The sequence below is a fragment of the Mya arenaria genome, chromosome 12 (genome assembly GCF_026914265.1).
Source record: "Mya arenaria isolate MELC-2E11 chromosome 12, ASM2691426v1".
NCBI classification, from domain to species: domain Eukaryota; kingdom Metazoa; phylum Mollusca; class Bivalvia; order Myida; family Myidae; genus Mya; species Mya arenaria.
This window is the reverse complement of record NC_069133.1, coordinates 54119594-54134133: the sequence shown is the minus strand read 5'-3', so window position 1 is coordinate 54134133 and position 14540 is coordinate 54119594. Positions and strand designations below refer to the sequence as shown.

General features: G+C 37.3%; 1 protein-coding gene and 1 long non-coding RNA gene across 2 annotated transcripts in view; both read right to left on the bottom strand.

Annotated features, from left to right (window-relative positions):
- LOC128211081 (uncharacterized) overlaps window positions 1–12448 on the bottom strand; it is a 29850-nt gene extending 17402 nt beyond the window's left edge. The window contains exons 1-8 of the mRNA XM_052915497.1: window positions 12300–12448; window positions 5492–5565; window positions 4452–4626; window positions 3859–4011; window positions 3210–3286; window positions 2827–2949; window positions 876–933; window positions 182–316 (exon numbers count right to left, since the gene is read on the bottom strand). Of these exons, the coding sequence (XP_052771457.1) occupies window positions 182–316; window positions 876–933; window positions 2827–2949; window positions 3210–3286; window positions 3859–4011; window positions 4452–4626; window positions 5492–5565; window positions 12300–12378 (874 nt within the window). The 5' untranslated portion in view covers window positions 12379–12448. The remainder of the gene's footprint in view (window positions 1–181; window positions 317–875; window positions 934–2826; window positions 2950–3209; window positions 3287–3858; window positions 4012–4451; window positions 4627–5491; window positions 5566–12299) is intronic.
- On the bottom strand, window positions 8022–10550 carry LOC128211082 (uncharacterized). The gene is made up of 2 exons (XR_008257202.1): window positions 10416–10550; window positions 8022–8899 (listed from the first exon to the last, which is right to left on the bottom strand). It is a non-coding gene; the product is annotated as an uncharacterized LOC128211082 (long non-coding RNA).
- Window positions 12449–14540: the final 2092 nt, after the last annotated feature.

Here is a 14540-nt window from a genome sequence, read left to right as displayed (position 1 = left end):
TTATCACTTATTTGTGTGTAAGTGTTATTTGTATACTTGATATAGTTTTTAAAATATAAAAATGGTGTAAAGAGTGTCCTAATGAGGAACTAAATTGTGGTTACAATTGCCATCGGAAATGCCGTGGATGTTTAGACTCAATTATTTATGACCATTTACGGAAGCCACATCAGTTGTCAACCTGTGTTGGAGGCGTTCTTGTGCGGCAGACAGGCGTCGCAGCATCCAGCCTCATACTGAGCGCAGTACTGTGCAATATTCGGATACAAGATTTTCCCACTGCAGAATATCTCGTACTGGTTCCCGAACAGACAGTCTGAAATGAGAGGAAAAAATGGTCGACATTGTAAAGTGAATACCAGTCTTTCAGATTAGGTTATACGTTCGAATGTAAACCCAGTTATAATCTGATGTGAATTATTTTCGAGTCTGTTTTCTGGGATAAAGCCAGCACTAGTGTATCTTTTAGGAGGTCAAGTGAATGCTCCCCTTGTACGACTCGAACCCACGATCTCTTGGGTGAAAGTCGGACGCATTTACCAAGAGACATATCTCACTTGTTTTAGCCTCTTAAGTAAGAGTTCAGCATTTATAGCGGACAAGCTTTATCAGTTGACCATTATCTGGGAGTAGGGTTTGTTATTGGTCCCAGCCGTTAAATAAGAATGGATTGAGTGAGTATGCATTTTATGCCCAACCAATACCGACCTACATCAATATTTGTTTTCATAGTTAAAAAAACAAACAAAAACAAGTAAAGGTTAAGTCCATCATTTGACTTATAATTTTACGATTCAAAAGTATATTGTTGCTAAAATGAAATAAAGATTGTAGGGACTTTTGTTGTGTGTTTAACTAAGTAAGTGTTGTCGAACCTGCTTTTGGGTTTGCGGAGGCCCGGCTAGATGTCACGCATTGCCCGGAAACACACCACTAAAACATAAAACAAATACCTCAGTAACTGTTATCCTTTCAAGTATCAATATAATTTAAATTTAAATGAAATCCACTGATATAATGTCGTATTATGTCGTGTGACAAATGTACGAGTGCCGTATGTATCACCAGTGTTGTAGGACTATTCCACATTATAAACTTGGAAGAAAAAAGTTATTTTGAAGACGCATCAAGCTTTTAAACAGGTCGTTACCCAATCCTTCCCACTGTGTGTATGGACAGTTTGTTAAGTAGAAAATGAAATATGCGCGCATAAAATCTTTCTAATTAGGAAAACGTTTTTATTTATGCACAACACCTTAGATATAACCTACGTTCTTGCATACCGGACGTGTGTTTCCGGTCATGTGACCAGTGCTGGAAAAACCCATCTTACATACCCCATGTAAGATGAGTCAAGCGCAACAACGCGCCACTTTTTATTTCATTTATTGTATGGTTTATGAACCATATATTATGCCATTTCAATAAAGCGCAATCAAATATATATGTTTGCAAGACCTTTAATTAAAATTGAACACAAATAATCGTTAAAAAACGCTATTTTTAGTTATACAAAATTACTGCGCTCTATGACGTCGGTAAACAACGTCGCACGCGCTTTTTTGTGTAATTGTACAAAAGTTTGTTTTCAACGTCATTTTTTCCACAAATTGATAAATTAAGATATGCAAGAAAAAATATCAATCATGTTTTTGCCGGTCCGGATCGAAAAATCCGACCCTCGGGCTCGCAAGGCTCGTTACCGGCTTGGCCCTTGGGTCGGATTTTTCTATCCGTACCGGAAACACATGATAGATACTTATATTCCCAGCCAATGCAATTGCCTTTCGATAAGTACAGCATTGATCTTCAACATTTTCATTTGGAACTCCTCGGCCATTTTCCATCGAAAATAACCATACATCAACAGGAGTAGTTTGTAAAATTTTAAATAATAGTAATAATTTATTGTAGTGTTAGCTTGTATGTTGAATATATATGTTTAATTTGATTACCAGTGAAGTGTTTTATTGCATAAATAATTAAGACTCACAAGAGTAAAGTTATAAAGTTTGAAGTTGGACTCTCACATAATTGACGGTATTGACTTTAATTTTATTTATTTATTGTCTCAGAATCAGCTGATTTTGGCATTAATGCCTTCAACTCAGTCATATGAGATAATTCACTAAAGAACAGATCTCATTTTTTTTTTGGAAAACTGCAGATAAACTCTTTTTTCTAAAAGCGTTAGCAACGCTTTCAGTCATAAAACATGACATTTCGAACGTAAATATGAAAAACTGCGATCTGATCTTTTGTTACCAGTGTTATATCATTGGTTTCCAGACATTTACGCAAAATTTGCTCGTTCCAAGTCAAAAATGTAAGAAGTCAATACTCTGACACTGTGAGAGTGCAGCTTTATATACTAAATTGAAATTACAACGCGATCTTCATGCAGTGCAGTTTTAAAAATATATTTAAAACAATTCTGACTCTGTAAGCCGTATACTTATACATCCGAGGTTGCTTTCGATGAAAAATGGCCGAGTTCCGAATGCATCCCACCCCACCCCCGCTGAAACCAGGTTACAAGACATTTAGAATATAAGGTTTAATCTTAATGACTATAATAAAGGCTCGCTCGCCCCGCCCTTCTTTACCTTATATGTTATTTCTATTACATAGAAAATTTATCCGTATAATGCACGGGATTTTGGCTCATAATTTGTGTCTTCAATGTGGATATATATCATTTTGGGTACATATTATGAGATTAACAACACATCTGAAGGTATGTCATGCCTTTCATATATAAAACACATATATGTTCCGAGAATGATATTAATCCACATTTAGACACAAACGGTCACGGTCCCTGACCTTTCCGTCGCCACACGCCACACCGTCGGCTGCGGGGACCGAATCACATCCGCCACTGGCAGGGTTGTGGCAGAACATGGCGCCACAGACGCTTGAGAAATCTCCGTTGTAATGGGCCTCAGTCTGAAACAAGACCGGAAGAGGAATATTATTCACCGGAAGTGCCCTAAGAATTCAACCTACATTTCGCTGTGCTCACTCCGCCCATTCCAATAATTAAGATTTCGTGTTCATGTCTTCTAACTGATGACCAAACGGCAATCGTGTCTACACAGTAAATATTGGCATATTCATGAAAGGCCACAATATCTCTATCACAAAATACAAGTACAACATTTCGACCAAAAATAATACATGATATCTTATACCATATCCATGTTTACCTGGCAGAAGTAAGAATTGGATCCGTGTACGCTCTTACAGTCCTTTTGGGCACTTAATTGTGGACCGGCAAATGTGCCTGGGGAATATACATGTATGCATTTGTACTATACGATATACACGTACATTGAATATTCGAAAAGTTAAAAAAGATGTCCATGTCATGGGGAATATTTAGTTTAAAAAATATTTTACAACAATCAATCGTGTTGGCAAGATATAACGGGAGAGTGTGGTCTTGTATTTGGTTGGAAACCAGAGTTCCAGGAGAAAACCCAATCGTCACAAACCATACGCCCAATCGGAGAATCAGAACGTTGGTGATGAGCGAGTGTGTGCCAACCACTGCGCTAACCGGAATGCTAGGAGTATTAGGTAAGAAAGTGGTGTACAAAGAGCATCTTGCCCGGGTAGCAAAGTGGTTAGATCACTCGCTACGCTGGTAAGAGTCCCGGCCTAGGAACATTTGTTTGTTGGTGCAAAAAGGTTTCCTCTGGGTACTCGGGTCCCTTAATAATGAACGACCACACTCGCGTTTCTTCGTGCCATCAAGCATGTTGAATAGAATGTTAAAATAACCATTTTGTCGCACCCGTTGTAAAAATATAATGAAAACAAATTTACAATTTTAATCTATCCTACTCGGCCTACCTGGCGTCGCCTTGGTAACGGCTGCACAGCTTTCACAGCACCACAGGCCTACGCGCTTGTCAAGACACAGACTCGGTCGCTTAGCAACTATCTCCTTGCAACCCATTCCCATAATCACATCCGGCTTTGTGGAGTCGCCTAGGGGACAGGTATCTGAAATCAAACGTTTCATATGAACTGTAATATTTGCATATTCGCTGTGAAATTAGTATAAGAGTATGTATTGGACATCGAACTAATGTTATAACAAAAAGCCCCTATAGTGTACCAATCAGTCTATATCTCATCAATAATTCGTGTTTATTAAAAAAAATGTATTAACCGTCTCCGATACATATGTAAGCCTTTCCATAGTCAGTTAACTCTTGCGTTTTTAGCCCGCTTACCCCGGCCCTCCCATCATTTCAGTCAATAAAAAAATATTAATTAAACACAGACAGGGCCTTCCAACCTTCTTATCTCATGTGGTTTTTGTTTCTTATGGCAAGAAATGAACGACAAGCAAATATATTTGCACGTGATATAAAGCTCATAGTATGTAAATATACACTATATACATTTTCATTTTTCTCATTATTTGTCCCATTTATTACCTGAGGTATTTTTGGCGTTGGAGTTCCTCGTGCATTGTGAGGCATCGCACCACTTTCCGTTTCCGCAAATAGTGGCGTCTGGCGGTGGGATGCTGAATGTGCACTGACGTAGGAATGTGGCGTCATAGCAATACAGGGAGGAGCATGCGTAATCGTAACCGGTCGTATACTGGTCCTAGGAAGTGAGATATACACACATATTGCACATGTTGGTGAAAGCCCTATTGTATCAATGATTATTGGATTCTATCATTTAATCAACCCTAATAAACGAACAATGTTTTTAAAGGGACAGTTTTGTTACATCGGCTATCGTTTGATTTCCGTTTAGACGCGTTTTGCTTCTATCCCCGGCAATATAATAATTGGAAAAGCCACGTTTACAAGGAATTGTGAAATGAATGTTGAATAACCCATTCTGAACAAGTGTCAGTACATCACTATAAGTAAAGAAAACATTTCATTTGAAATGGAAATATGTTATATAGGATGAAGTGATAACACAGAATGCTTCCGTCACACCTCTTTTCTAGCTTTGAAAATATCTACATGAGCCAAATGTCGGGCCAGTCTGCTCAATTACTAAGTGCGTATCTTATCTTACCAGTACACATGCAGAACGACGACTTATACGAAGCGAATGAACCATAGATGGAATTTGAACATACTTTTATCAAATGTAGTACACATTACTTGCATAACAATCATGGAAATGTATTGCAGCACGGACCTGAGAGGAAAGATCCGCCCAGTGTGGGTCTAGAACCAAAAAGCGCCGGAACTTTAGAACAGGCTCTGTTGACTTAGCTAGGCGGCCTTACCCACATACATTACAATCTAAAGATGTCATCTATTACACAACTCTAGGAGTACGAATTAGCATGTTCAGTCCCAGGTCGTGGCATTCTAGTGACGACATAAGAGATCAGTGTGGACATAAGCAAACACATTAAAATATCATTTATAGTTACGTCTTAAATGTCACGTCTTCTTCTATATAGATATAGATATAGAACAACCCGGTAAATAAAATCGTTTACCCTGCAAAAGTAAGATCCATTGGAGGCGAAGGTCTGTTGGCAGTAGCCGTCCAAAGTCGTGTACAAGATGGCTCCTGCGGGAATAAACACATGACAATATATGTAGTTTTAAAATATAAACATTATTAATGTGACAAAAACAGAAATACAGGAATATTGTCGATGTTGTCCCCGATCCCGCAGTTTTAGACATAAAACTTGAGGGCTTATAGGAACTGACATGTTCCATGTTCTCCGACCCTCCAATACCTAACGTAATATCCAAGTTCCATTTTTGGCAATGTCGATTCAATATTAAGAAACTAAATCTGACAATTTTGGAATAGCGAAATTATTCAAAATACTATGTCATTTTGAACAATGTTTGTAAGTTTGACGGCCAGTAACATATATTACCCCTTTGGTGTAGTTGTATGCAGCCTTGTAGGGTAAGGAGGCAGCTATTAGAAAATATTGGAAATTAGTGATTCAAGATTCCAGCACGACATTGGAAATTAGTGATTCAAGATTCCAGCACGACATTGGAAATTAGTGATTCAAGATTCCAGCACGACATTGGAAATTAGTGATTCAAGATTCCAGCACGACATTGGAAATTAGTGATTCAAGATTCCAGCACGACATTGGAAATTAGTGATTCAAGATTCCAGCGCGCCACTGTACATAGCTGTTGTCTTCGAACTTGATCGCGTGGAACCAGTTTATACCACTATACATAGCTGTTGTCTTCGAACTTGATCGCGTGGAACCAGTTTATACCACTATACATAGCTGTTGTCTTCGAACTTGATCGCGTGGAACCAGTTTATACCACTGTACATAGCTGTTGTCTTCGAACTTGATAGCATGGAACCAGTTTATACCACTATACATAGCTGTTGTCTTCGAACTTGATCGCATGGAACCAGTTTATACCACTATACATAGCTGTTGTCTTCGAACTTGATCGCGTGGAACCAGTTTATACCACTATACATAGCTGTTGTCTTCGAACTTGATCGCGTGGAACCAGTTTATACCACTATACATAGCTGTTGTCTTCGAACTTGATCGCGTGGAACCAGTTTATACCACTATACATAGCTGTTGTCTTCGAACTTGATCGCGTGGAACCAGTTTAAACCACTATACATAGCTGTTGTCTTCGAACTTGATCGCGTGGAACCAGTTTATACCACTATACATAGCTGTTGTCTTCGAACTTGATCGCGTGGAACCAGTTTATACCACTATACATAGCTGTTGTCTTCGAACTTGATCGCGTGGAACCAGTTTATACCACTATACATAGCTGTTGTCTTCGAACTTGATCGCGTGGAACCAGTTTATACCACTATACATAGCTGTTGTCTTCGAACTTGATCGCGTGGAACCAGTTTATACCACTATACATAGCTGTTGTCTTCGAACTTGATCGCGTGGAACCAGTTTATACCACTGTACATAGCTGTTGTCTTCGAACTTGATAGCATGGAACCAGTTTATACCACTATACATAGCTGTTGTCTTCGAACTTGATCGCGTGGAACCAGTTTATACCACTATACATAGCTGTTGTCTTCGAACTTGATCGCGTGGAACCAGTTTATACCACTATACATAGCTGTTGTCTTCGAACTTGATCGCGTGGAACCAGTTTATACCACTATACATAGCTGTTGTCTTCGAACTTGATCGCGTGGAACCAGTTTATACCACTATACATAGCTGTTGTCTTCGAACTTGATCGCGTGGAACCAGTTTATACCACTATACATAGCTGTTGTCTTCGAACTTGATCGCGTGGAACCAGTTTATACCACTATACATAGCTGTTGTCTTCGAACTTGATCGCGTGGAACCAGTTTATACCACTATACATAGCTGTTGTCTTCGAACTTGATCGCGTGGAACCAGTTTATACCACTGTACATAGCTGTTGTCTTCGAACTTGATCGCATGGAACCAGTTTATACCACTATACATAGCTGTTGTCTTCGAACTTGATAGCGTGGAACCAGTTTATACCACTATACATAGCTGTTGTCTTCGAACTTGATCGCGTGGAACCAGTTTATACCACTATACATAGCTGTTGTCTTCGAACTTGATAGCATGGAACCAGTTTATACCACTATACATAGCTGTTGTCTTCGAACTTGATCGCGTGGAACCAGTTTATACCACTATACATAGCTGTTGTCTTCGAACTTGATCGCGTGGAACCAGTTTATACCACTATACATAGCTGTTGTCTTCGAACTTGATCGCGTGGAACCAGTTTATACCACTATACATAGCTGTTGTCTTCGAACTTGATCGCGTGGAACCAGTTTATACCACTATACATAGCTGTTGTCTTCGAACTTGATCGCGTGGAACCAGTTTATACCACTGTACATAGCTAATAAGTCTCGGTACATAATTAACATGATAAAATACAACTCCTTTAAAGGACGTTGAGAGATGTTTATTTAGCTCAAAATAGTGTAGTTTATTAAATGAATATTGATGAAATGGTGTTCAGGCAAGAAAGAAAGAACACTGCATGAAAAACAAGAAGGTATTCTAATTTATTTATATGTACATAAACAATAAATGTAAGCATACAAAAATTCATAAAAAATACATCGAAAAAATATTTTTTGTGTTCAAAAGTGAGTATGTCAAATGTATGCATGTAAAATGTGACTTTGTTTACAGATTGTGTTTAGTGTTGATGGTCAATCCCATTTTCTTAAAATATTTTAACATTATCATAAACCTCATTAACATATAAACTTTATCTAACAAATATCGTGGTTATCTTGGCAATTATCAAGGAAAATATTACGCAATTAATACAAAAACACACACTAAAATGGTTATATTGTAAATAGCGGCTTAAGATTGTTCGTGAAATGTGGGCATTCGTACGTATAATCAATACCATCTAAAACAAATACGAATACAATCTAAAATAACGTTAAGTGTATCTATATGTTTCTGTTTTATCTCCATTTTTTGTCCCTGAGCAAATCCGCAGACGAATTACATCCCTGAAATTCTGAATATTCATGACGATACACGTGTAGCTACTATAGTTCAGTTTTAAGGTTATATAGTTGAAACAAACATTCAACTTGATGTTCATAAACAATATGCTTGCACCGAGTTTCCTTTGGCTGCAGAAGATACACGTGTAGTTACTAGTTAACTAGTGTCAAATGTCACAGTCAAAACAGTTTAAGAACCCGCATAAACAGTCGCCTATGCAATGACCTATGCAGTCACAGCTACAGTCGCCGCCGCCGTCATCACATTGGCAACACGAACACGAGCAGATGTCACACGATATGCAGTTGCTACCGCCGTTATCATCATCGACATCCTGGAGGTCAATATCGGCCACGGACGCCGGCTGTGTCGTGACTACTTCACCGGACATTTCTACAACATCAAGACAATAACTGTATGGAAGCTGTTTGAAGATACTTTCAAAAACGACTGTGTACTGTTATTACTTTAATATACAATTTACCGAGGGAAAGTGGCAGGGAACATCGGAAATGCATGAGTTCCGAATATTTGATATATTTCAGTTCATTATAAGCATGTGAATGTTTATATTGTATGTTCAAATATTCAACTGCTAGTTTTCCAAATTTTGTTATTTTTAACGATGGAAAGGTTACATGATGTGTGTAAAAGTTTCTGTTGAGTTTAAAAGTCGTTTGCGAGTTTTCACTTTTAAAATGAAGTTGTAGGCTCGCCTATACTCGCAGTTACCACATTCCTCGTGTTAACGTGCTTGTCCTTATGCTTGTACAATGTACACATACATGAATGACGTTCTTCACAAAAAGTAGTCCACACGTACCTTTACAAGACGGGTACCGTAACCACTCTTATATGTCCCAAAACAATATATTTGCATATTTCGAATACTGTTTCACAAAATAAATCCATCCCAAGGCAATCGCAACGTTCGTGTTACTGGAGATCTGATGGCCAAGTGGATGTAGAATGAGCCGACTGTTAGAGCGTAAGCCATACCAATATGTGTTTATGTTCAGCACCAACCAGCGCACTATGTATATATACACAACTGACTTTAAACCATACCAATATGGGTTTATGTTCAGCACCAACCAGCGCACTATGTATATATATATATATATATACACAACTGACTTTAAGCCATACCAATATGTGTTTATGTTCAGCATCAACCCTCAGTACGAAACAACGAATCCCCGAAAAAAAAAAACGATTACTAAATGAGTAACATTATATGTAGAATATAGACACGAGAGACTCCTTAGTCCATTTTAGACAGTTATTAATTTTTAGATATATTTCCAAGAAAAATGGGGTCAAATAAAACTTGTTTGAAAGTGTGTTGATCATTGGAACCACACAGAATGCACCATCTTCTGATATCGAAGCCAAAGGATACCAATACAGCGTATGAAGCATGTTGTTTACTGTTGTGTTCTGTAGTCAAGGGATATTAAACATGTTCGGCAGGATCGATGATCATATAAAATGTGAGTTTTTTTTTCGATCGGGAAGCCCAAAACTTATCCATCCGCGATATTGCTAATCATAGAAACGATTTGGTATTGCCTAAGATTCATTATTTTCTGTCGAGTAGTTGCATACATGTAGTAATGACTGCGGGTGGACAAATGTAATATTTTTTTTAACTTTTATGGAAAGGCAACACCTTTTGTGTTGCCGACCCGGATCAGACGAATCGTACGCGTGTACCATGTACATGCATGACTCAATGCACAATATATCAGTTTCATTGATTTCTGCACAGTAGGTACATAAAGCCATGTCCCCGGATAGATGGACGAACGGACGGACAACGCCAAATCTATATCACTTCACCGTTTTCTTTTCGGCGGGGATTACTCGAAACGTATGAGCTAATCTTATAATAATAAAAAATGTTTACCTGAAACTTTGTGTTAGCCAGTCCTTTTCCTACACAGTGATGTTGTAAAAATCAAACAGGTAAACAGGTCGAAATAAGCCAAGCGTCACCAACTACAGCTGTGGGGCAAATCGTTTACCATCTGTACTATACGGCGAAGTACACCAACTCGGAAGTGACTACTCAGTGTTGTATTGTTTTTTTTTATGTTTTTACTTTCTTTTTATTAACACTTGACAGTGAATCAACGCACGATCGACTATATTGGCTACTTTCCATATTGGAAGGGTTTGCAGCTGAATGGCTTGTGGTTTAAAAAAAAACTTGCTGAATCTGCTTGATGTACTTTTTCTTCGACGTACCATGATATTGTACTTGCGGTACGAACTGGTTGACTCGCTAACGTATGGCTGTCGTTCATTACATCTAATTATTGTATGTGAGTTAAGCTGCTTAAATAATACAAGAATAGCAGTTGTAGGCACTAACATGCATTTATTTCCCGTTATGATCTTTCATTTATTGAAAAAATTAACTAGTTACGTAACTAGTTAACCACTTAATTAACTAGTTAGTTATATGGTTATCTGGTGGCAGAAATATGCCACCATAGATTGTCATACAACCAGAACCTTTAAATTAATTTTGCACTGGAAATATTAAAAGTTCTACAGATAGGCTGGCTACCATTGAGACACGTTCATTTTTACATTTGTATGAGGCAGTTAATTGTCTACTTACTCTGTTTTACTCGAAAATATAGAAATGGTTTAGCACCTATAGATGCTTAAGTTAACTTAACATTCTCACGGTTATTTTCTGTATTATGTTCAGGGGTATTTTTCGAAAAAGGATATTCATATGTGTAATTGACGATGATATTAATATACAAATACATACATTTATATTGGTTCATTTACCGTTCTTAAAGTATATACATGTACGAAACAAAAATACCGTAGTCTATCCAGGTGGGTAAAACCGGGTTGGCGTACTACCAATTAGTCTTTTACAGAATCTAAGTTGTATTATTTCAAGCTGCCTCGAGTTAGTGTTCCCCAGACCTCACAGCCATGATTCAGTTATTTCAAATATTATTTACAATATAGCTCTCATCTGAAAGTTGAATGGGTCTAAGCATTGGAGAAGCAATACCAAGAATCGAAGATTTTCAACAGAAGTTCTGTGCTCTTGAGACTGTGTCCTAAATATAAGATCGCCGTTACAACTCTCAATGTAACGGTCCCCTTCTTCTTTCTTCTTAAAAAATACGCATTAACAACATCATTCTAAGAATCCAAAAATGGCCTTACAGCACGGCGAGTAATCATTGGAGCCATAACATCTTGTTATGTGTTGAAAATGCTCCAACGCGTCTTCCGTTATAGTGCCAATGAGTGGAATATGGATGTAAACAGTGAGTATGGTTTCTTATTTTTCATTTTTAGAGGTTTATACGAGTAAATTTTAAAAAAATGAGAATTTAGTTCCACATAGGAATGGCCATGAGTTGTTCTAAATGTAAAAGTTCTGAATAAAATTTAATATCTGATCGTCTAGAACTTGCATAACTTGCTAGACGTTAGTGTTGACAACGTAAAAATCAGTACAGCTAAACTCGTGTTTGCATATGAGTTAGTTAGTCGTAATCAAACCGGAAAAAATGTATTTTTTTTCGTGCACTCCTGTTTCGACCATAACATAAGTCCACGCTCTCACGCATGCTTGTGCCAATGACAGTAACTTAGCATATGTTAATAAAAAAAATATCACAATCGTTTTGAAATACATAAAGACTATTTACCTATACATGCTTCTCACTGTTTGACCATATCATGTTATAAAATACTTTTTTAAATTCAAACATCTTAAACACCAGTGAACTCTTATAACTAGTGCACTTACTGGAATTTATGTCGGCTGTCGCGATTCCATGAATGTTGAGAAACAAGGTAACACTGAGAAATACTGAAAATCGCATCATCCTTTCGCTATTAAATTTTGTTCAGTAGTTGAAACTTTGTTACAGAATTCAGTCTTTGACTTCCATTTATAGCAGCGACATAATCAAGTGCACAAGATAAGGAGCCCCTTCGTAATTAACGAAAACAATATCAGTGCAAGAATGTCCTAAACTGCATTAAACTTTGAAATATTTGCGCCGTTATTGCCCGTTTTACTGTCTTTTTATAGATTCAAACGTCATGCGATAATACGTAATCGTGTTTTTTCTCTCTCTTTAACTGGCATCAATGCGTCAAGCCGAATATTTAAGGTGTGGCGGATTGAGGACCATAAACGTTTGTAGCGGACTGAAACTCTTTATAATTTAGAGTAAACACCAGAGTGGTCGTACTATATTACATGTCAGCGTACTTCTTCGAGATAAACTATTATGAAATAATTTGAACTATTCTGGGACATGGATTTTCGCTGTACTTTTATCCAGTTTATGCAATGTACTCAGTTCTATTCATGGTGACAGCGTGATTACATGAGACAACGGAATACATAATAAGAGAAACAGGCTATTTTAAAGACAGAACATGCAATAATCAACTATACCGAGAAAATATAGCGGGATATACATGTTTTACAATGCTTTATAGGAACATGAGATATTACAAATGTATAAGTATATTCCATAGCCGAGAGTCTAAGATCGGTTCATTCCCATCCGAGCGTAAGGTGCACGAGGATTGGGATCGACCTATCTTACACGAGCAACCATGGTAGATGCTGTTTCTCCCACCTCCGTAAAACGAAGTAGAGTAAAATTTTATTTATACATTTTACCTTCATTGCTTTTTTATCTTTGCCCGTGGGTAAGATAAGGATTCCAGTATGACAAAAATCTGGACCTAATTATCCGGGTTGGCAGAAATGTATAAATTATGTAGTATTTGCCCTTCGTGTTTACTTATTCACGAAGAAAAATTAATAAAACCTATTAAACCTATACTTAGTGTTCAATTTTGGCAATCTACAGAAAATGGGGGAATGAATGAAGATCGCCAAAATTAAACACTAACTACCGACTCTAAGATTGGCAGTAATTAAGGTGATATTTTGGCGCGAAAGTTCAACTGCCCAAACGTTCTCTTCATTAGAATGGTTAATTGTCGCGAACTTGTGTGAAAACGGGATTCATAATGATCTCAACTGGAAATGATTTGAAACAACATATTGTTTCCGTGTGTATGATTATCATTATTTCACTGCGATTGTACCATTTATTTTGCGAATGGAGTGTTCTGCACCTTTCATTCTTTTTATTTAATCAATTGTTCTTTTGCATTGAACTATCAACACAATTTGCACTGATTTTTGTTTTTAACAACGATTAACATAATTTTAGTAATGTATAAATCAGTCCGTTTTGATCAATAAAATCAATCTTTTTTCTCGGTGGATAATTCTTTTTATTCACATGAACTGCAGCTTTGAGTGATATATACCCACTTGAATATATGTTCTGAATTCAATAAAAAAATCGAGTTTCCTTGACATACCTACCAGTTTCCCTGAATTGACCGAACCCTTAGCTGTCAAGGCCATATAAAAGAAACCCTAATTAACACAAAAAGCCAAAATAAAATACTAGGTCAAATCAATGAAAATCATAGCCACACTATACACACAATAGTTTAGGCCCGGATTCAATGAAACTTGGTCAGAAAGCTTGTCTCCAAAAATCAAGGTCATTTGAAACTGGGTTATCTGAAGTGAAAAACTAGGTCAAACGGAGAAATCCTGTTAACACTTATACAAGTGTTCCCCTCACACGACCGACCCAAACAATTTACGTCCAAACGTCTAAAATTGTTTGTTTATATGTGTTCCGGAACAACAATTCCAAGTTCTATTTTACAAAGTTCCCCAAGCAGGTTTTATTGGGTAACCAAGCGGGGTACAGTAATATACGGAGTGAAAATAAACCGAAAAGACAGAGAAATCTTGCGTGAAACTAAAACAGTTATAGCAGACATTAAAACATGTGTCGGAGAGCAAGTAAATGTTGACACGTTCAACTTATTGTAACATAATCTTAAGCAGAGTGTTCAAGTTTCATATGAAAGAAATGGCAGTCATATTGAATGCCGAAAACAAACGCACACCGCGAATTTCCTCGAAGAATAATCATAC